At 40.8% G+C, this 21,887-nt stretch overlaps 1 protein-coding gene across 9 annotated transcripts in view; it reads left to right on the top strand.

Moving 5' to 3' along the window:
- NRF1 (nuclear respiratory factor 1) overlaps positions 1–21,887 on the top strand; it is a 170,723-nt gene that overhangs the window by 114,656 nt on the left and 34,180 nt on the right. For all 9 annotated transcript variants that reach the window (XR_008383665.1, XR_008383664.1, XM_053609142.1 and 6 more), the window contains 4 exons: positions 826–984; positions 2,061–2,258; positions 3,420–3,521; positions 12,586–12,743. Coding sequence is in view for 7 of the 9 variants with exons in the window: in XM_053609142.1 (XP_053465117.1) it covers positions 826–984; positions 2,061–2,258; positions 3,420–3,521; positions 12,586–12,743 (617 nt within the window). In the remaining 2 variants the exon portion in view is untranslated. The remainder of the gene's footprint in view (positions 1–825; positions 985–2,060; positions 2,259–3,419; positions 3,522–12,585; positions 12,744–21,887) is intronic.

The following is a 21,887-nucleotide window of genomic DNA, read 5'->3' on the forward strand; positions in this document are numbered from 1 at the left end:
GTGCCTGCCATGATGCCCCACTAGTTTTCTATTTTTTTTTTTTTTTTGAGACAGAGCCTCAGGCGTCGCCCACAGCTCACAGCAACCTCCAACTCCTGGGCTCAAGTGATTCTCCTGCCTCTGCCTCCCAAGTAGCTGGGACTTTAGGTGCCTGCCACAATGTCCAGCCATTTTTGGTTGCAGCCATCGTTGTTTGGTGGGCCCGGGCTGGATTCGAACCCACCAGCTCAGGTGTATATGGCTGGCGCCTTAACTGTTTGAGCCACAGGCACCAAGCCAAGTTTTCTATTTTTAGTAGAGACAGGGTCTCACTCTTGCTCAGGCTCAGGTAATCCACCTGCCTCAGCCTCTCAGAGTGCTAGGATTACAGGAGTGAGCCACCACCCTTGGCCCTACAATGGTGATTTTTACCTGCTTCTCATCTTTTATTTCTCTCTCTTATCTCTTGCATTGGTCAGTACCTCCAGAACTGTGTTGAAAACACCCTGATTTGACATCTTAAATGCATAGAAACTGTAAAAGGGAAATAGTACCAGTAATATCTTAGGAGGCAGAAATCGAACTTGGTAGATATTCTTGCTTTTACAGGACCAAGTCTACAAAATTCAGCCTAAGGTACACTTTACCAACATAAGTATAATTGTTAGTCACCCATAGAGCTATGTAACCTATGGAAACAATCCATAGGTTTGTCAGTCACATTTTTGAATTCTTTGAGACCCTCTAGGAAGGCTCTCTGTTCTATAATCAAACAATTTGGTAAGGGACATAAACACATCACAGATGTCTTTCATGAATATTGATGACTACGCTCTTCTCTTCCAGGCCCAGCTTCGGGCATTTATCCCAGAGATGCTCAAGTACTCCACAGGTCGGGGGAAACCAGGCTGGGGGAAAGAAAGCTGCAAGCCCATTTGGTGGCCTGAAGATATCCCATGGGCAAATGTCCGGAGCGATGTTCGCACAGAAGAGCAAAAGCAGAGGGTAAAGTTCCTTTGACCTGAGTTTCCCATTGCTTTTTCATTCTGAAGCAACAACTTCAACTTAGGTCATTTGTACTTCTTATGCTAAAAAGTGTAAAAACATTTGTTTTAAATCTGTCCCACCAAAGATTGATGTTCTCTAATTTATAACATTTCTCACTCATCCGTCCATCACTGTAAAGAGAAGATGGGATGGCGTTATTATTCTTCATAGTTGTCTTTTGGAGCAGTTTTAATTCAATAAAGTAATTACAAAAAAAAAAAAACTTGAAATGTATTGAAAGTAGTTGTTTTGAATACTTAGAAAATGTCCTTATTTTAGGTGAGCAAGAATCACTGTTGAAAAATATAAAACATGGAATTAGATATGAAGTCTGCTAAATGAGTCTGCTAATAACAAATTTTAGAAGAAAGACTAAAGTAGATACTCTTACTTTTTCTAGTTATTTCTTTTTCATTTAGCTTGGAATTTTACTAAAAACCTTAATATATTGTTCTTGGCCAGAATAATCTTTTGTGGGAAGTTTGAATTTAGCTTCAGGTTGAAATAGGGTCTAAGGGCGGCGCCTGTGGCTCAGTGAGTAGGGCACCAGCTCCATACACTGAGGGTGGCAGGTTCAAACCCAGCCCAGCCAAACTGCAACAACAACAACAACAAAAATAGCCAGGCTTTGTGTTGGGTGTCTTTGGTCCCAGGTACTCGGAAGGCTGAGGCAAGACAATCGCCTAAGCCCAAGAGCTGGAGGTTGCTGTGAACTGTGAAGCCACGGCACTCTACCCATGGTGACAAAGTGAGACTCTGTCTCTAAAAAAAAAAGAAAAGAAAGAAAGAAAAGAAATAGAGTCTAAAACCCCAAAGCTAAGCTGGTAATTTAATCAGGAAGGGAAACTCTCTTTGGTACTCAGTGCTTAGTTTCTTTATGCCAGAATCAGTCTGTGGGAAATAATTCTAAGAAAAGTTAAATCTGTGAGAGGTTTGGTGTGGTTTGGTAGATAAGCAACTCCTTCTTGTCTATTGGAACTAAATAACCAAAGTTCTTTGTGGCTTACTATGTTTTTCTGGTCTTTTGGTGACAGGTTTCATGGACCCAGGCACTACGGACCATAGTTAAAAACTGTTACAAACAGCATGGGCGAGAAGATCTTTTGTATGCTTTCGAAGATCAGCAAACACAAACACAGGCCACAACTACACACAGTATAGCCCATCTTGTACCATCACAGACTGTAGTGCAGACCTTTAGTAACCCTGATGGCACCGTCTCACTTATCCAGGTGAGTAAACCTGATGGTTACTTGATTGTGGTTTCTGAGATGGGTCAGTGAGTGCCTCACCTTAGACTAGAGAAGTCTTCTTTGTGCAAGCTCTCCTGTGAACTTCATTATATAGGTTCCCAAGGTCTTTCTACCTGAAAACGACTTCTGAAGAATATTTTAAATTGTTTACATTCTCTGAATGCAGAGCCATAAGTAGCTTTCATGGACATTTCCAAAACAAAGCGCTTTAAAATGGCTTCTTACAGTTTCACTGTGAGTGGCCTGGGCATATTCTTCTGAATTATCTCTTCTGAGTTAAAAGATAATTTGATAGGGAGCCTTTAAAGTTCTGATTCATGTAGTCTTATTGTATTTAAAGTAAACATTTAAAAAAGAATTAAGTTTTCTCTCCTCCTCGGCACTGCCTATGGAAGTGGCAGTCATCTCCCATTTAGCATCGTGGCCACCCTCAGACCCCTTGTGAAGCCCAAGATCATCAAAAAAGAAGAGCAACACGTTTATCTGGCATGATTCAGACTGATAGGTAAAATGAAGCATAACCCAGAGGTGTTGACAACAAGTTCAGAGAAGATTCAAGGGCCATGATCTTGATGCTCAGCATCAGTTATGGAAGCAACAAGAAAGCAAAGTATATGCTGTCTAATGGTTTCCCAAAGTTCCTTGTCCACAATGTCAAAGAAGCTGGAAATGCTGTTGATGTGCAACAAATCTTGCTGTGTGGAGGCTGCTCGCAACATTGCCTCCAAGAACTGCAAAGCCATTGTGGAAAGAGTTGCCCAGCTGGCTGTCAGAGTCACTGATCCCAATGCTCAGCTGCACACGAAGAATATGAATAGACAGCTCATGTGCACATTTTATTTGTGTTTAAATAAAACCATAAAAACTGCAAAAAACAATTAAGTTCAGATTGGGGTGAGAGTAGAAAGTTGGTTGACTGACACTGAACGCTGATGATAATGAAACATGATAGCTCTTCTAATATTGATTCATTTGGTTGATTCGGATAGTCTCTGAGATATAATTTTAGTAACTTGTTTCATATCATAAGGCATGTTATCTGTGCCAAATTGAGCATTAAATGAATCTTAGCTTCTGAGTGAAGGAGAGGCAAAGGGTACCGTCCACAGACACTTAAACACTTTTCATATTTTTCCTTAGGTTGGTACAGGTGCGACAGTAGCCACTTTGGCTGATGCTTCAGAATTACCAACCACAGTCACTGTTGCCCAAGTGAATTATTCTGCTGTGGCTGATGGCGAGGTAAGAAAGAGGATTCTGTCTGCATCTTCTTACAAGCTAGAAAGCATAGGTGAGGGGTAATTGAAGGTACAGAAGAGGAAGAAGTAGTCTATATGCCTATAGCATGATTTTATTTAACTTCTTTAAATGTCAGACTGTGACGATTTTGGAGTGTATCTTATGCTATGTGTATATTAATTGTAACAGTTGGAATTTATGGGTCATTATGACTCAACCCCACTGTCAGGAACCTAAAATTTTACATTCACAATATAGCATTTTCCACTATACACAATCAAAAAGAATTATTTCTTAAGTACTTTTATGCTCTGAATCTCAAAGGATTTCATCTTTAGGCTTTATGAAAAAAAAAATTGGTTCATCAAAACTGGAGCTAACTAAGGGAAGCATTCTTTGAAGGAATAAATATATCTGCAAGTCAGTAATGTGGTTTATTACCTTTTAAACATGACTTTGAAAAGGTTTCATAAGAGAATCATTCTCTACTAAAATATTTAATTAGGCTCATCACCGGTATCTCAGTGGTTAGGGCACCGGCCACATACACACTGAGGCTGGCGGGTTCGAAAAAAAATAGCCTAGTATTGTGGCGGGCGCCTATAGTCCCAGCTACTTGGGAAGCTGAGGCAAAAGAATTGCTTAAGCCCGAGAGTTTGAAGTTGCTGTGAGCTGTGACACCATGGCACTATACTGAAGGTGACATAGTGAAACTCTGTCTCCAAAAAAAAAAAAAATGTAATTATAGGACGTTAACGTAAGTAAAGGCATCTAAGCTTTATCGAACACTTAGGGGCTAAGTACTCAACCCTATGAAGTGTACATCCCATTATCATCTTCACTTTATATATGAGAAAACTGAGACATAGTAGTTGAGGTGATTTGCCCAAAATCATGGAGTGTTTTTCGAGCAGGATAGTGCATTTAGAAAAACATTATCTCAGCTCTGAGTCATTGGTGAAGATTAAAAAGAAAGGCCAGATGCTGTGACTCATGTCTGTAGCCCTAGCACTCTGGGAGGCTGAGGCAGGAGGATGGTAGGATGGTGTGAGTCAGGAGTTGAAGACTAGCATGAGGGAGGCCCTGTCTCTACATGAAATAGAAAAATTAACTAGGTGTGGCGATGCACACGTGTAGTCCCAGCTTCTCGGGAAGCTAAGGCAGAAGGATCCTTAGAGTCCAAGAGTTAGAAATTGCAGTGAGTTTTGATGCTGTTGCACTCTAGCTGGTGTGACCGAGTGAGATGCTGTCTTTAAAAAAAAAAGTGAAGAAAAAGGTTCATAAGTCACTGTGGGTGTTTCCCTGAAGATACTGGTACGGTGTACTCCTGAACTTTGAAAAACAGCCAGCATATGTCAAAGAGCAGCATCAGAAATAAAGCTAAAAGTATCATCTCATCCCTGTTCAAAGCCATGGAACATTTCCATTTAGAACACCACAAAGGCACTTTGATTTGTATGCCTCAGGAACAGGTAGAATGACAAAGGTCCCATAGCTATGGAGATGAAGCAAGAGTACATGGCCAGGTTTCTTGGTCAGTGGCTTGTATTGAGTCCTGCTGTGCAGCAGGTGATCTGTTAACTCTATGGAGTGGATTTACACAGGATCCCTGCTCTCTTAGGGCTCCACTCCACCTACATAAATGAACTGTGGTCCGTGCTACAAGAGATGCTGCGAAAGGTGTTTGCCTTCCAAAGGAGAGACTATTTCCAACTAAGGAGTCTGGGAAGGTTTGGGACAGGAGATACCTTTTGGATTTTGAGTGTAGAAAGGTGAAGACCTATTGGACACTTAACTTTACTAAGTATCTAAATATTGTAAAAGGCTATGGATTAGCAGATTAAATTCATCAGTCTCAGAACACTGAAACTAGAGGACCCTCTTTGAAGTGTGCAAGAGGTAGAGAAGACAAAGGTAGGTGTAGATTGAGATTTGTTAGTGTTTAGCAAAGTCCCTATAAAGGTGTCTCCCTGTTACTATTTAAAGAAAGAAACTTTGGCTCAGCGCCTGTAGCACAGTGGTTATGGTGCCAGCCACATACACCAAGGGTGGCCAGTTCAAACCCAGCCTGGGGCAGCTAAACAACAATGACAACTGGGGGCAACAAAAAATAGCCGGGTGTTGTGGCGGGCGCCTGTAGTCCCAGATACTTGGGAGGCTGAGGCAAGAGAATCACTTAAGCCCAAGAATTTGAGGTTGCTGTGAACTGTGACGCCACGGTACTCTACCAAGGATGACATAGTGAGACTCCATCTCAAAAAAAATAAAGAAAGAAACTGTATTTCTTTCCTTTAAAAAATTTTTTTATTGACCCATAATATTTATACACATTTATGGAGTTGTGTTTCTTAAACACTTCTGGAGACTAATTCTTTGAAACATTTTACTAATAAATGTGAAGTTTCATAAATACAAAGGTAATCAATGTATTCAAACATTTATAAAAAATTTGGAAAAAGCTCAGTTGCATTTATGGCTTTTCTAGCACACTAACATCATTAAGTCATTTATTATGAAGATTGGTGAATGACATACATAAAATTTTAATGGCCTTTTGGTGAATTCTCAGATTCAGTCATATAAAAAAATATACTAACTCTTCCCACACTTCCAATGATATAAAGAGAGGAAGCATAGGTTATGTCAGAAATTGAGAACATGTTTTAGATTATATGCTCTGTTTCCATTTGCCTTCTGATTTCTTAGATGTTGACATAGTGGTTGATGTCTTAGTTTAGAACCCTGAGAACTGTAATAGGTCAAGTATCTCACTGAAGTGGGAAAGATAAGATTACATCAGTGTCAGTGAAGACATTGTATCAGGTGACTCAGCAGAAAATCCTACTTCCTGATAGCTAGCATCTTTTCTGCCTTGGAACAGAAAGTACTGCATAACAAGAAGTAATTACCTACATTTTTAGAAGTTCATTTTATTATCCCAGCCTTACCAGTGAGAGCTCTTTCCCTTCCACACTATCTTCAACATCCAGTTACATCTAGTTACATTTATGAGAAGAACCATTTTGGGTCTTGGTGTGCTGAGAATACTCAGTAATCAGCCTAGTTACAAAGACACAAAGTCTGTAGCCTTAAGCAGTTTAAAATTTATTCTGTTGTGTATTAAGACTACCATTTATATTGATGGTATTAATTGCGTTAGATGTCAGAAAAGTAAAAATTTGAAATAAAATGATACCTGATGGGCGGCGCCTGTGGCTCAGTCAGTAAGGCACTGGCCCCGTATACCAAGGGTGGCGGGTTCAAACCCAGTCCTGGCCAAACTGCAACAACAACAAAAAAAAGCCGGGTTGTGGCGGGCGCCTGTAGTCCCGGCTTCTCAAGAGTCTGAGGCAAGAGAATCGCCTAAACCCAGGAACTGGAGGTTGCTGTGAGGTGTAATGCCACCACACGCTACTGAGGGCGACAAACTGAGACTCTGTCTCTAAAAAAAAAAAAGATATCCGACAATAATGGTATGTGTGATTCTGTTAGAAGAAAGGGAAAAAGCCAAAGTATAAAGACATTAAAGACATGACTTTCAACTGAACCATTAATACATGTAACCATTTTGAAATTGCACAGCTCATTTTAAGTGGATTTTTTTATGAAGGTCAATTTACCTGAAATATGGATAGGCTGAATAACAAACAGGAAAGTAAAAATATTATGTTCTACTTCCATTTGTTCAGTAATTACTTTTTGAGCCCTGCACCAGGCTTGATAGGTAATATAACAAAGAACTACAGTGAAATAAGGATTTAGTAGCCACAAGCCCAGTGTGCTGTGGAACAAAGAGGAAAGGCCCTAACCTTAGACTGTAGGGGAGTGGAGTTGTCTCAGGAGGTAGTTCCCAGAGCAATAGCCCCTGAGTTCAGATAAGAAGGATAACTAGCAAGGCAAAAGATAGAGGGGTAGAAGTTGTGTTCCTGTCAAAGGGAGCAGCACGTTCAGTGCCTTGAGTTGTGAAAGCATGGCAGCATGGAATAGCCATCGTGGTCCACTCTAGCTAGACAAAGAAGAGCCACAATTTGACGGCCTCATTGTGCAGTGGTTCTTTGTCATACATACGTAGATGCTGATAGAACATCCTCTGAATATCTTCCCCTCCTAAAGTTTCTGGGCCTTTCTTTGGAGAGGGTGACATTAAGGCATAATTTGGAATTTGGGAGGGTTTTTTTTTTTTTTGAGACAGAGTCTCACTCCGTTGCCCTGGGTAGAGCGACTTGGTGTCAGCCTACCTTACAGCAACTTCAAACTCTCAGGCTCAAGTGATCCTCTTGCCTAAGCCTCCCAAGTAGCTGGGACTACAGGCACCTATTGTCACCACACACAGGTAGTTTTTCTATTATTAATAGAGACAGAATCTCATTCTTGCTCAGACTGGTTTCTTAACTCCTGAGCTCAGGCAGTCCACCCACTTTGGCCTCCCAGAGTGCTAGGATTATAGGCGTGAGCCTCTCTGTGCCTGGCCCGTGTTATTGAGGTATGGTTAACTACACACTGTTTCTCAGCAAAAAGGGTAGGAGGGCAATAAGAGCTTAAGCAAACGCACCCAAGGCACTCTAAGACTCAAGAATAGGAAATTTCGGGGCGGCGCCTGTGGTTCAGTGAGTAGGGCGCCGGCCATATGCCAAGGGTGGCGGGTTCAAACCCAGCCCCAGCCAAACTGCAACAACAACAAAAAAATATCCGGGCGTTGTGGCGGGCGCCTGTAGTCCTAGCTGCTCGGGAGGCTGAGGCAAGAGAATCACGTAAGCCCAAGAGTTAAAGCCTAGTTTCTGTGAGCCGTGTGATGCCATGGCACTCTACCCAAGGGCGGTACAGTGAGACTCTGTCTCTACAAAAAAAAAAAAAAAAAAAGAATAGGAAATTTCAAAGAAATATTAGCACCTAAGCTGATGTATCACCTGCCATATTTCTTTTTCTTTCTTTCTTTTTTTGAAACAGTCTTACTTGTCGCCCTCAGTAGAGCGCTGTGGCATCACAGCTCACAGCAACCTCAAACTCTTGGGCTTAAGCGATTGTCTTGCCTCAGTCTCCCAAGTTACAGGCGCTTGGCTATTTTTAGAGACAGGTCTCGCTCTAACTCAGACTGGTCTAGAACTCATGAGCTCAGGCAATTCACCTGCCTCAGCCTCCCACAGTGCTAGGATTACAAGTGTGAGCCACGGCTCCTGGCCTGCCATATTACTGATTAGAAATTTCTTCCTCTGTTTCTTCTTCCTATTCTCTCTCCACCCTTTACTGTCATCCTCATTAATCTTTCTTGCCATATAATTAAACTTACGTAAATTATAGTGTAACCTATATGGCAGCATTCTAATACTATTTTCATTATGATTGTAACTAATTATATCTATATTGAATTGCTGCCTGTGGAGTATGATAACTTGGTAGAGCTGTATGGGCCAAGCTCAGGTGAGAGCAGAAGCATGAGTGGGTATAAAATAGAGGGCAGGGCCGGGCACGGTGGCTCATGCCTGTAATCCCAGCACTTTGGGAGGCCTAGGTAGGCAGATCACCTGAGCTCATGAGTTCAAGACCAGCCTGAGTTAGAGCGAGACCCCATTTCTAAAAATAGCCAGGCATTGCGGCAGGCGCCTATAGTCCCAGCTACTTGGGAGGCTTGATACAAGAAACTCGCTTGAGCCCAAGAATGAGAGGTTCCTGGGAGCTATGATATCAGGGAACTCTACTGGTACTGGGGGCAACAAAGTAAGACTCAGTATCAAAAAAAAAAAGATACAAAATAAAATAGAGAGGAGGTCAGGAAGGAGGAGGACTGGTTAATAGCAATAGGCAACAATGCCAGCCAGCTTTAGCTGGTGATTTGAGTAAACACATTGGCCACAAGAATTGTGCAGCTTCCTATCTGCAGTAGCAGTGTTGATCATGATGCTCTTTGGAGTCATAAGGTCAAAGCAGTCATACCTTGGGAAGTAAAAGCTTTGAAGTTCCTGAGTGGGCAACTTTGTAGCTCTCGGCTATCTTAGCCTTCAGTAGTGATAGCCCTAAAGGCTTGCTGGCACAATTCACTGCCCATTAGAGTACTCGGGGTAAATACTAAAGTAGCTCAAAGGAATGTCTCATTTTCTGGGATCCTTTTGACAAACATTCAGAGAAGCATATCATAATCTAAATATGGTAGTGGAAATAAAGCAAGAGGTATTTTAAATATCTACCTTTCCTAGAACTTATGGCACTTTCTTTGGGGCACAGTAACAGGCAGGCACAAGGTAACCAACTCACTGGGCCCCAGCAATGTGGAGTGGGGACTGCAAGAGTTCCAGTTTGCACAGCGAACGTCCTGAGACCCAAAACTTCAAAAGAAATATTATACCTGAGCTGATATATCACCTACCATATATTTTAGTAGAAATTTTGCTTTCACTGCCTCCGCTGCTTTTTGTCTTTGGGCCTGAGGGATGGGGGGGTAATTAACTGGTATTTATTGAGCAAAACATACTGAAGTAGCTAGATACAGGTATCCAGAATGGAGAGATCTTGCCAGATGTGGTGGGCCAAGCCTGTAATCCTAGTGCTTAGGGAAGCCAACGTAGAAGGATCGCTTGAGGCCATGAGTTTGAGAGAAGTCTGGGTAACATAGTAAGATTCTGTCTTTACAAAAAGTTTAAAAACTTAGCTGGGTATGTTATAATGCACTTAGAGTCCTAGCTATTCAGGAAGCTGAGGCAGGAGGATTGCTTAAGCCCAGGAGTTCAAAGTTACAGTGGGCTATGATCACACAACTGCACTCAAGTCTGGTTGACAGAGTGGGACCCTGTCTCTTTTTTTAAAATAAAAAAGGAAGGAGAAGTCTCTAAATGCAAAGGATTGTATTAAAATGAGCGGTTCTCAGCCCAGGGCCAGAGGTAACATTTGGTGATGTCAGAGATGTTTCTGATTGTCACGAGTGGTTATGGCACTGTTGGCATCCAGTGAGTAGAAGTCAGTGAGGGTGCTGACCATCCTACGATGCACTGGAGAGCATCCACAATGAAGACTTGTCAGGCCCTGAATGTTCATAGTGCCAAGGCTGAAAAAGTCTGGGCTAGTAGTATGGTTTTTGTGTTTGTTTTTTTTTTTTTTTTCGTGGGGTGTGTGTGTGTGTATATTTGTTTGATTTTGCTTTAGTTTCTTTTTCTTCTTTTTTTTTTTTTTTTTTTGAGACAGAGTCTTACTTTGTCGCCCTCCATAGAGTGGCATCATAGCTTACAGCAACCTCAAACTCTTGAGCTTAAGCAATTCTGTAGCCTCAGCCTCCCAAGTAGCTGGGAGTATAGGCACCTGTCACAACGCCCGGCTTTTTTTTTTTTTTACAGACCAGTCTCACTCTGGCTTAGGCTGGTCTTGAACTCCTGAGCTCAGGCAAACCACCCACATCAACCTCCCAGAGTGTTAGGATTACAGTGTGAGCTACCGTGCCTAGCCTGCTTTAGTTTCTTCATAATTCCTCCCCCTAAAAAGAAAGAATTTGCTACATTAAAAAAATTATTTGCTAAACTGGGCAGTTTCCATCAAAAATGAAAATACAGAACAACTTTGATTTTTAATTTCACATCTAGGAACTTACCACATAAATAAATAAGACTCATATAGAATATACAAAGTACAGTAAGAGTATTTATCATAGCACTGTTTATAATAGCAAAAGACTAGAAACTCTTGGGTGCCTATAGCACAGTGGTTATGCGCCAGCCACATACACCCAAGGTGATGGGTTCGAGCCCAGCCTCAGCTAGTTAAGCAACAATGACAACTACAACAAAAAATAGCTGGGCCAACATTGTGGCAGACACCTGTAGTCCCAACTACTTGGGAGGCTGAAGCAAGAGAATCACTGAAGCCCAAGAGTTTGAGGTTGCTGTGAGCTGTAACGCCACAGCACTCTACCAAGGATGGCATAGTGAGACTCTATCTCAAAAAAAAAACAACAAAAACTAGAAACTATCTAAATGCCTAGTAAAAGATACCTGGTTAAATAAATCCTGGTTTTCCTACATAATGCAATGTGGTGCAGTCATTATTATGATCATGAATGAATGAAGTGGTATTATATGTTCCCAAATGGAGTCATTTCAGAGATGTTTTATTTGTGAAAAAAGCAAAGTACAAAAGATAAATGGAATATGCTGCCGTTTTTATTTTTAGAAGGAAAAATAAGGGGGTGTGTGTGTAAATATGCTCACGTATGAGAAAGAATATCTCTGCATAGTATACAAGAAAATGGGTAACGCAAGTAAACCCTTGGGGGAAATGATCTAGAGTACCGGCATTGTATTCTGTTTGGCACAGTTTGAATTTTGTTTTCTCCAATGTGCCTTTTTTTTTTTTGGAGGCAGAGTCTCACTTTGTCGCCCCCGGTAGAGTGCTGTGGCGTCATAGCTCACAGCAACCTCAAGACTCCTGGGCTCAAGCAATTCTCTTGCCTCAGGCGCCTGCCACAAAGCCCAGCTATTTTTAGAGGCGAGGTCTCACTCTAGCTCAGGCTGGTCTCGAACTCATGAACTCAGGTGATCCATCTGCCTTGGCCTACCAGAGTGCTAGGATTATAGGCGTGAGCCACCATGCCCAGCCCCATGTGCCCCCAGTCTACATGTATTTTTTGAATTCATTTATTATTTATTAATTCATTTAAATGAACAAAAATTGTATATATTTATCATGTACAGCATGTTGTTTTGAGATATGTGTACATTGCAAAATGGTTAAATTGAGATAAATATTTATAAGTATACAGTGGAAAGTCTTGCTTTCTGTCTCTTATACAACCTGTTTCCAACTTCCTAACTTTTCCCACATACAGTGAAGAATATATTTTCAGTGGTTTCTTCCAGACTTTCTCTATGCAATTGTAAGCAAATTCAAATATATATTCTAATATCCCCCTTTTTGTACAAAAGATAGCATACTAAAGTTCCTGTTCTATACATTGTAGGTCATGTGGATTTGAAAGTATATGTGGATTTGGCCTAAAAACATAGCAATTCATTTGAAAAAATTACTTTTTAAAATTATAAATCTTTTATAGCTTCAATTTTTTACTATCTTATCCTTTCTGCTCCAGGTGGAACAAAATTGGGCCACATTACAGGGAGGTGAGATGACCATCCAGACAACACAAGCATCAGAAGCCACCCAGGCAGTGGCATCATTGGCAGAGGCCGCAGTGGCAGCTTCTCAAGAGATGCAACAAGGAGCTACAGTCACCATGGCGCTTAACAGGTGGTGGCAGGGGTGGGGAAATAAATGAGGATTACAAATCTGTCCTTGTGGTTGTGAGTGTCATATCTCAGTTGTTACAATTGGCAGTTGGAACTTAACACTCTCAGCCCATAAGAAAAATTGAGCTTTTTTCCTTCAGGTATGTTTAGGAAGGGTGCTGCAGGGTAGAATATTCCAGTTAGAGGTAGTTTCCAAAACTAAATTATATTGTTTCCTGCTTGGTGCCTTCTACTGGCTATTGACAGGAAAGATCATTCTCATATTATTATTCTTTTTATCATTCCTAACACAATTATATTGTCGGTGAAGTCAGGCATTTTAATTAACGGTTAAGAATATGATCTTTGAAACCACACTACCTGAGTTTGAAGCCCAGTTCTGTCACTTACTAAGCTGTTTGGCCTTGGGTAGTTGATTTGAACTCTCAGTGCTCAGGCTCCTTCTGTAAAATGGGGGTGATAATAGTGCCTGCCTTATAGACATGTCAAGAGCATTTACTCAGTTGCCGCATGTGAGATCCTTAGAGCAATGCCTGCCATATAATAAGGGCTGCTATTCTCACAATGTGGAGCAGCTGTTAGTCCCAGATAGTCATTTAAGATATTCCAGCTCTTTACTGCATAAGTCTGTAAGTAGAGAAACATAACATAACACATAATCTCTGCCTTCAAAGAAATCATACTCTCATTGGGGAGGCTGATTTAAGTAAAACACTTACCTAAGGGTAGTACTTTGGAGTTTAATTCACTACTGAATTTTGTAGTAGAGACTGAACATTGCAGAAATTCAGAGGGGGGAAATCACTTCCCCTAAAATATAAAATTAGCTAAAGTTTAGATTGGTTGTGGTAGATACTAGAGAGCCATGATGGGTTTGTGGGCAAATAGTTTACTGTATGAGGCTGTATAGTATGGTGGTTGAGAAGAAGGTTCCAAGGTCATATAGGTTCAGGTTTGAATCCTAGCTCTACTACTTACTAATCATTTGACCTTGAGAAACTTAATTCCTGAGGAAATTTAATTGGTTTCCTCTTTGTAATGGTGAAAAAATACTCATTACACAGACTCATGTATATGAGATGATGCAAATAAACTCCATCAGAGTGTCCAGCCTATTAGCACTTCAGGTATTACAATCATTTAAATTACATCTTATTTATTTATTTTTATTTTTTTGGTAGAGACAGAGTCTTACTTAATCGCCCTCGGTAGAGTGCCGTGGTGTCACACAGCTCACAGCAACCTCTAACTCCTGAGCTTAGGTGATTTTCTTGCCTCAGCCTCTTGAGTAGCTGGGACTTAAAGTGCCCGCTTCAATGCCTGGCTATTTTTTGTTGCAGTTTGGCCAGGGCTGGGTTTGAACCTGCCACCCTTGGTATATGTGGCTGGCACCCTACACACTGAGCCACAGGCACCACCCCATTTAGATTACATTTTAAGGTTTGCCTATTCAGAATTGATTATAGTTAGAAGATTAGAAGACCAGATAGGGAGAGGTAGTCTCATTAAGGTCTTGGAAACTAAAGAGACTGATGAGGAATTTGAAAAGTGAAAAAAACACACACACACACACGTTCTCTCAGAGTTACCCAGAGTTACCCAGCAAGTTCCTGAGTGACCTGGGATTGAAAACACACACACACACACGCACACACGTTCTCTCAGAGTTACCCAGAGTTACCCAGCAAGTTCCTGAGTGACCTGGGATTGAAACATTTTTCTCAGCCCATTGAGCCATGCTGCTTTTCAGTAACATGGAAGTTTTATTTGGTTCCTTAAGCTTGGGCTCAATTCCACGCCTCCCTTTGAGAGAGGACACCCAGATAAACTTCCTGAAAGACACGGCCAGAGTGAGACTCTTGCTTTAGTGCAGTAACCCCTTACTTTAACTTGGAGCCAAACAGACTTTTAATAAGGACCAGCATAACTTGGTTTCATTGAAAATTCTGTCCAGCACCTTAGATATTCCAATGAAGTGTGAGTGTCCTGAACATAGTGAAAAATATGAGGCATATTCTGGCTCTCTTTGCTGTAAGAACCAGAGCTTATTTCTATAGGCAGCAAGGGTAATGGTATGCCCTGAGGGCTTGTTAACAAACTTGGCTGCAGCTGAGGTGACTACAGTGTTTACTTCAAAGAAAGGAGAATGTGGTTCACTGTGGCATGTAGGAGGAGTAAAGAGATGTTGAAATCTCTTTGCAATCGGATAGTTCAATGCCCCAATGTCCAATGAGTGTTGGTGGGTAGTATTCTGCAGCTTCTGCTGGGGATGAAGAAACCAAGCCTGCCAGCAAAGACTAGACCATAGTAGACTATTAGGGGATATCAGGGATTTCTGAATCCAAGAGAGATAACAAATGGTCTAATCATGTGTTAGTTAGGAGGGTTGGATGTAAGACACAAGACCTTGACATTTGTTTCCTTATGGATGGGATGCATTGGAATCTTTTATCCCCTGAATTCTCAGCCTTTCCATAGAATTTGTTATTGGAAGTCATCTTAGTAAAAAAATACACAGAAAATTCTGGTCTTTGTTCCTATGGTGACAAAGCGGTTTCATAATCTGCCCCCTTCCAGCCTGTCTCTGTTTCAGATACAGATGGAGCAAGAATGGTTTTCCAATAACCACCTGCACCTCTACTACAATGTAAACAGCAGATGTGGGCACAGGGTGAGAAGGGAGAGGCAAGCTGCATGGAGTGGCAGGTGAAGGAACAGGGAGGCAGAGAGCTCCTTCTTCTGTTAGAGGAGAAAATGGGATCAGGACAGTTGCAGGACAGACCTGTTTTTCAGCCATGCTGTTATCAACAGAAGAGTTTTATACAGCAAGTCACAATAAGAGCCCTGGGCTGCATGCCGTTAGCCCACTCTGGCTTCATAACAACCCAAAGGGGGTATAGAGAAATTGTCCTTAAACCACTGTGCTACGGGCACCAAGCCAGTAAGCCATATTCTTTTTTTCTCTCTCTTTTTTTTTTTTAAGAAACAGTATCTTACTTTATAGCCCTCTGTAGAGTGCAGTGGCATCACAGCTCACAGCAACCTCCAGCTCTTGGGCTTAGGCGATTTTCTTGCCTCAGCCTCCCAAGTAGCTGGGACTACAGGTGCCCACCACAATGCCGGCTATTTTTTTGTTGCAGTTTGGCTGGGGTCGGATTTGAACCCACCACTCTCGGTATATGGGGCCGGCGCCTTACTCACTGAGCCACAGGCCCTGCCCAGTAAACCATATTTTTAAAGAAAAATTCAGTCTTTTTTTTTTAAGATAAAAATATTGGCTCAAAATTTGAAACATTATTAAAATAAAATAGCGCTTTAGGATAATCTGTGGAATGGTATTTGTCCAATGACATAAATGGACAACTTAGATCAGAAATCCTCTGGAAATGGATGGTAGGGACTGCACAACTATAGGGTTAGATACTTACAGGTAGAAATCTCCATCTGTAGTTCTGATTTGGAAATGACTCTTGTCTAAAAGTTATAAAGTGGGGGCGGCGCCTGTGGCTTAGTCGGTAAGGCGCTGGCCCCATATACCGAGGGTAGCGGGTTCAAACCCGGCCCCTGCTGAACTGCAAACCAAAAAATAGCTGGGCGTTGTGGTGGGCGCCTGTAGTCCCAGCTACTCGGGAGGCTGAGGCATGAGAATCCCTTAAGCCCAGGAGTTGGAGGTTGCTGTGAGCTGTGTGATGCCATGGCACTCTACCGAGGGCCATAAAGTGAGACTCTGTCTCTACAAAAAAAAAAAAAAAAAAGTTATAAAGTGGTAGCTCAGGGACATTTTAATCCCTTTGCATTTTTTTAAATAAAGATAATATTTTTCTATTAGTTTATTTGGTCATTTCCCATTGCGTGTAGTGTGTTTAAAATCATTTTGGAAATGATAGGCCTGCTGACCACAAAAGACATCATTGTGCTCATGCCCCAGGTAAAAGATGCACCCATCTTTTCTTTGTCTCTGGCTCCAACCAGAAGTGGAATAACTAACCTCACCATCCTGTCAACCTGTCACTCCTATTGGACCTCTCATTCCTGGTATTCCAGATTGTTTTAGGTTGTTGCTGGTTTTTCTTTTACCATACCATATTTGAGAAAGATATTTTAAAAAATAGCCTCAGCTCAGCACCTATAGCACAGTGGTTACAGCGCCAGCCACATACACCGAGACTGGTGGGTTCGAAACCGGCCTGGGCCAGCTAAACAACCGTGACAATTGCAACAAAAAATAGCCAGGCATTGTGGTGGACGCCTGTGGTCCCAGCTACTTGGGAGGCTGAGACAAGAAAATCGCTTCAGCCCAAGAGTTTGAGGTTGCTGTGAGCCGTGACGTTACGGCACTCTACCAAGGGCAACATAGTGAGACTCTATCTCAAAAACAAAAAAAAAGCCTCAAATTTTTAGATTTTCAGATAAAATGGGTGTGATCAGGTTCAGGTACACTTTTATGTCAGAGGGTTGGGAGCTACCCCCCCCCCCCTTCATTGCCCACGAGACTCACTGCAAGCATGTGTCCAGGGTGTACAAAAGGAGCAGGATGTCACTTTTGATACAGAGATAAGATTATTGTAAACTAGAATAAAAATTGTAGAAAATGAGCAGTCACTGAGGTAAACTACAAATAAAGATCTTATTTCTGTATAAATAGTTCTCACGTACCAGCTCCCTTCTTCAAAGTACCACATAGCAACTACATCTATTTTTGAAGAATATGCTTTCCCACTTTCCATAAAATCTCAAGTCAGAACGTAAATATTTTTATTATTGATCAGTGATAACTGGATGCTATAAAATAGGCTGGTAATATTAGTGACGCAAGTTTCTTAGGAAAATATTAAAGGTTAATGACCTGGGCACTAAATAATCACCTATTACACTATCTCTAATAAATATTTATGAAGCACTTTAAAATTAAAATCTATCATGAAAAATGTAAAGAACAGCCTTAGTAGTAATTCCAAATCAAGGGTCCCTTTGGCTCTGAGTTCACATTACAGATGCTATAGGATAATTGGCTGTGGTGTCATATCACCAAGAACTGTGTCGGCAGAGACAGTGAGCTCAGCTTCTGTATGGGTTGCACGTGCATTCTGTGATTCTACTCTGCTTTTTTCACAACTTCAATTATGTTCCAAATTATTTTGTGAAGGAAGAAAATAAATTAAAAATATATCAACATAATCTTGAACTAAGTCAATAGAAACCTGGAAATCAAATTTTATTTTTTTCTTGCACATGGAAGCAGTTACTATAGCTAAACAGCTAGAAAGAGGGGAAATTAAGCAATTTTTAATCTATCATTTTAATAAATGTCAAAGAATATTTACGTAGACAAATTCAATGTTAAGTGAAAAACTATATGTATAGGCGAGGTATAGGGGCTCACGCCTGTAATCACAGCACTCTGGGAGGCCGAGGCAGGTGGATTGCTTGGGCTCAGGAGTTTGAGACCAGCCTGAGCAAGAGCAAGACCCTGTCTCTAAAAATAGCTGGGTGTTGTAGTGGGCTCCTATAGTCCCAGCTACTTGAGAGGCTGAGGCAAGAGGAGCTCTTGAGTCCAAGAGTTTGAGATCGCTGTGAGCTATGACACCACAGCACTCTACCTAGGGCGAGGGAGTGAGACTCTTGTCTAAGAAAAAAAAGAAAAGAATAAAAACTACATGTACGAGAGGACACTAGACAGTAACTAGAAGCTGTATGAAAAAAATGAAGATCTCAGTAGAGCTAAATATATGAATATTACTAAAATATCAGTACTACCCAAAGCAATGTACAGATTCACTGCAATTCACATCAAAATCTCAGTGAGATATTTTGCAGAACGGAAAAGCCCATCCTAAAACTTCTGTAGAATCTCAAGGGACCTGTACCCCAATGGCCAAAACAATCTTGAAAAAGGAAAGCAAAGCTAGAGGATTCACACTTTGATTTCAACTTACCATAGGCATATAGTAGTCAAAGCAATATGGTACCAGCATAAAGATACACACAGACCAATGGGATAGAATTTAGAGCATAGTTATAAACCTGCACCTGTATGGTCAAATGATTTTTACAAGAATACCAAGACCATTCAGTGAGGAAAGGATAGTCCTCAACAGTGGCATTAGAAAAACTGGATATCCACATGTGAAATGATGAAGTTGGACCCTTACCTAACACTACATGCCAAAATTAACTCATGGGTCTATGACTTAAGTCTTAGAAGAAAAACTTTTCTTTTTTTTTTTTAGAGACAGAGTTTCATTCTATCGTCCTCAGTAGAGTGCCGTGGTGTCAACACGGCTCACAGCAACCTTCAATTCCTGGACTTAGGCAATTCTCTTGCTTCAGCCTCCCAAGTAGCTGGGACTACAGGCACCTGCCACAATACCTGGCTATTTTTTTGTTGCAGTTTGCCCGAGGCCGGGTGCAAACCTGCCACCCTCAGTATATGGGGCTGGCGCCCTACCCACTGAGCCACAGGCGCCGCCCCAGAAGAAAAACTTTAAGCCATTAGATAATGGCAGTGATTTCTTGGATATGATACCGAAGGCACAGCAGCAAAAGAAGAAATAGACAAATTCGACTTCATAAAAGTTTTTTTAATTTGTCAAAAGAGCGTAAAAAACCCACAAAATGGGAGAAAATTAGTCTCATATCTAAGAGTGGATTGATACCTATAATATACAGAGAACTCCTCAAATTCAATAATTAACCAGGGCGGTACCTGTAGCTCATGGAGTAGGACGCTGGCCAAATATACCAGAGGTGGTGGGTTCAAACCCAGCCCCAGCCAAAAAAAAAATAAATAAATAACCAAAAAACTTTTTTTTTTTTTGGCAGTTTTGGCTGGGGCCAGGCTTGAACCTGCCACCCCCAGTATATGGGGCTGGTACCCGACTCCTTGAGCCACAGGTACCACCCCAAAAAACCATTTTTGATTCAAAAATGGGCAAAGGTCTTGAATAGATATTTCTCCAAAATTATACAGATAACAAATAAAAACATGAAAAAATGCTCAATATCACTAATCCTTAGGAAAATGCAAATCAAAACTACAGTGAGGTATACCACCTCACCTATTATGATGGCTAGTATCGAAAAAGCAGGAAGGGTGGCGCCTGTGGCTCAAAGGAGTAGGGCACCGGCCCCATATGCCAGAGGTGGCGGGTTCAAACCCAGCCCTGGCCAAAAACTGCAAAAAAAAAGAAAAAAAAACAGAAAATAACAAGTGATGGAGAGGAGGATTTGGAGAAATTGGAACCCTTGTGCACTGTTGGTGGCAATGAAAAATGCTGTAGTTATTGTAGAAAACAGTATGCTGATTCCTCAAAAAATTAAAAGTAAAATTACCATATGATGCAGCAATTCTGCTTCTGGGAATATACCCAAAAGAATTAAAAGCAAGGCCTTGAGATATTTGTATGGCCATGTTTATAGCATTATTTACAATAGTTCAAACATAGAAGCAACATATGTGACCATCAACAGATAAATGGATATGCAAAATGTGGTGTGTGTATACATATATACTTATATGTACATATACGCAATGGAATATTACTCAACTTTTAAAAGAAAGGAAATTCTGACATATGCTATAGCATAGTTGAACCTTGAGAAGATTCTGTTAAAGGAAATAAGCCAGATATAAAAGGACAAATACTATATGGAGCCACAGAGACAACTGAATGCTGTGGTATGCACCTGTAGTCCCAGCTCCTCAGGGGCTGAGACAGGCTGAGGCAGGAGGATTGCTTGAGACTAGCCTTGAACAAGATTGCTTGTTCATGACCAGCCTGGACACCATAGTGAGACCCTATCTCATAAAAAAAATGATAAATATGGGTGGTAGGATGATGGTTATGAGGGGCTGGACAGATGGGGGAATAGGAGTTTAATGGGTACAGAGTTTTAGTTTTATAAGATGAGAAGAGTTATGGAGATGGATGATGGTTATGGTCACAACATTATGTATGTATCTAATACCACTGAACTGTACACTGAAAAGTGGTTAATAATGTAAATTTTATGTTATATGTGTTTTACCACATTAAAATAACTTTTAAAACCATACTGTAGTATGATCCTGATGTTACCTGTTTAAAGTTATGTTTAAAATGAGAAAGAAGTAACTGTTACCTCTGTATGATATTTTAAATTTTTATACTTAAAACTTCCCCAAATTTTGTATACATGTTGTTTTTATTATCAGAAAAAGATAACTTTTTAAACAGAGGCATAAAATTTAAAAATGAGACAAGTTAGTAAGAGAATTTCTACTTAATGAGATTTTCCTATCTGTTGGGTGTCCTTTTCTGCTTCTAGAATCATTTTAGTGACCAAGAAGTCTCTTCCGGGTGAATCATTTTGCCTTACTTGTCTGCTGACTTTCTTTGGTGAAAGAGACACTATTGAGTTTGATACGTGTTGCTTTACCCACAGTCTTGACATGTTTACCCTGACCAATCGTTGTCCCCTTACCATCCCCACTTAACAGCTTGCAATTACAAGACAACTGGCATTGTCATGGCAAAGTCTACAGCTTCAGAGCAAAGCTGTATCAACTAGCTTATTTGTCCATCTCTGCTAAACTAGATGGCACCGCCATCTCTATTCCTTGTTCCATTGTTATTCCCTTAGTAACTGTAAATCAGCACCTGACACTCCAGGAAGGATACTGCATTTTTATGTCTTTGAAATTTGCATGGAAAATTATAATCTTACAATTATAATTGTCAGGAATTTTTCCTTTTTACTGGTTCATAAAATAATAGTATATCTTATAGTTTTAGCATTATTGAATCAAGAAAAATGGGTATTTCTGCATATGATAAAAGTATACAGCAAGGAAAAGGGAAAAAAGAATATCTGCTAGAATACTGCTTCCTATAAATAAATAGTTAATGTCTTTCTTTCTGTTCTACAGAGTATTTGTGCAGTGAAGGGAGGTTTATTATAATTATTTTATTATAGAGGAAAGAAGTTTGAGTTTTTAGTAACAAATTAAAAGTTTAAATCTTCATTTTAGCCCTGCCTGCATACACAGTCAGGTAGAGGGAAAAGTTGGACTTTTCAGGGTAGCACCTGTGGCTCAGTGGGTAGGGCACCGGCCCCATATAATGAGGGTAGCGGGTTCAAACCCAGCCCTGGCCAAACTGCAACA

This window comes from Nycticebus coucang, chromosome 11, assembly GCF_027406575.1.
Source record: "Nycticebus coucang isolate mNycCou1 chromosome 11, mNycCou1.pri, whole genome shotgun sequence".
Lineage (NCBI taxonomy): Eukaryota > Metazoa > Chordata > Mammalia > Primates > Lorisidae > Nycticebus > Nycticebus coucang.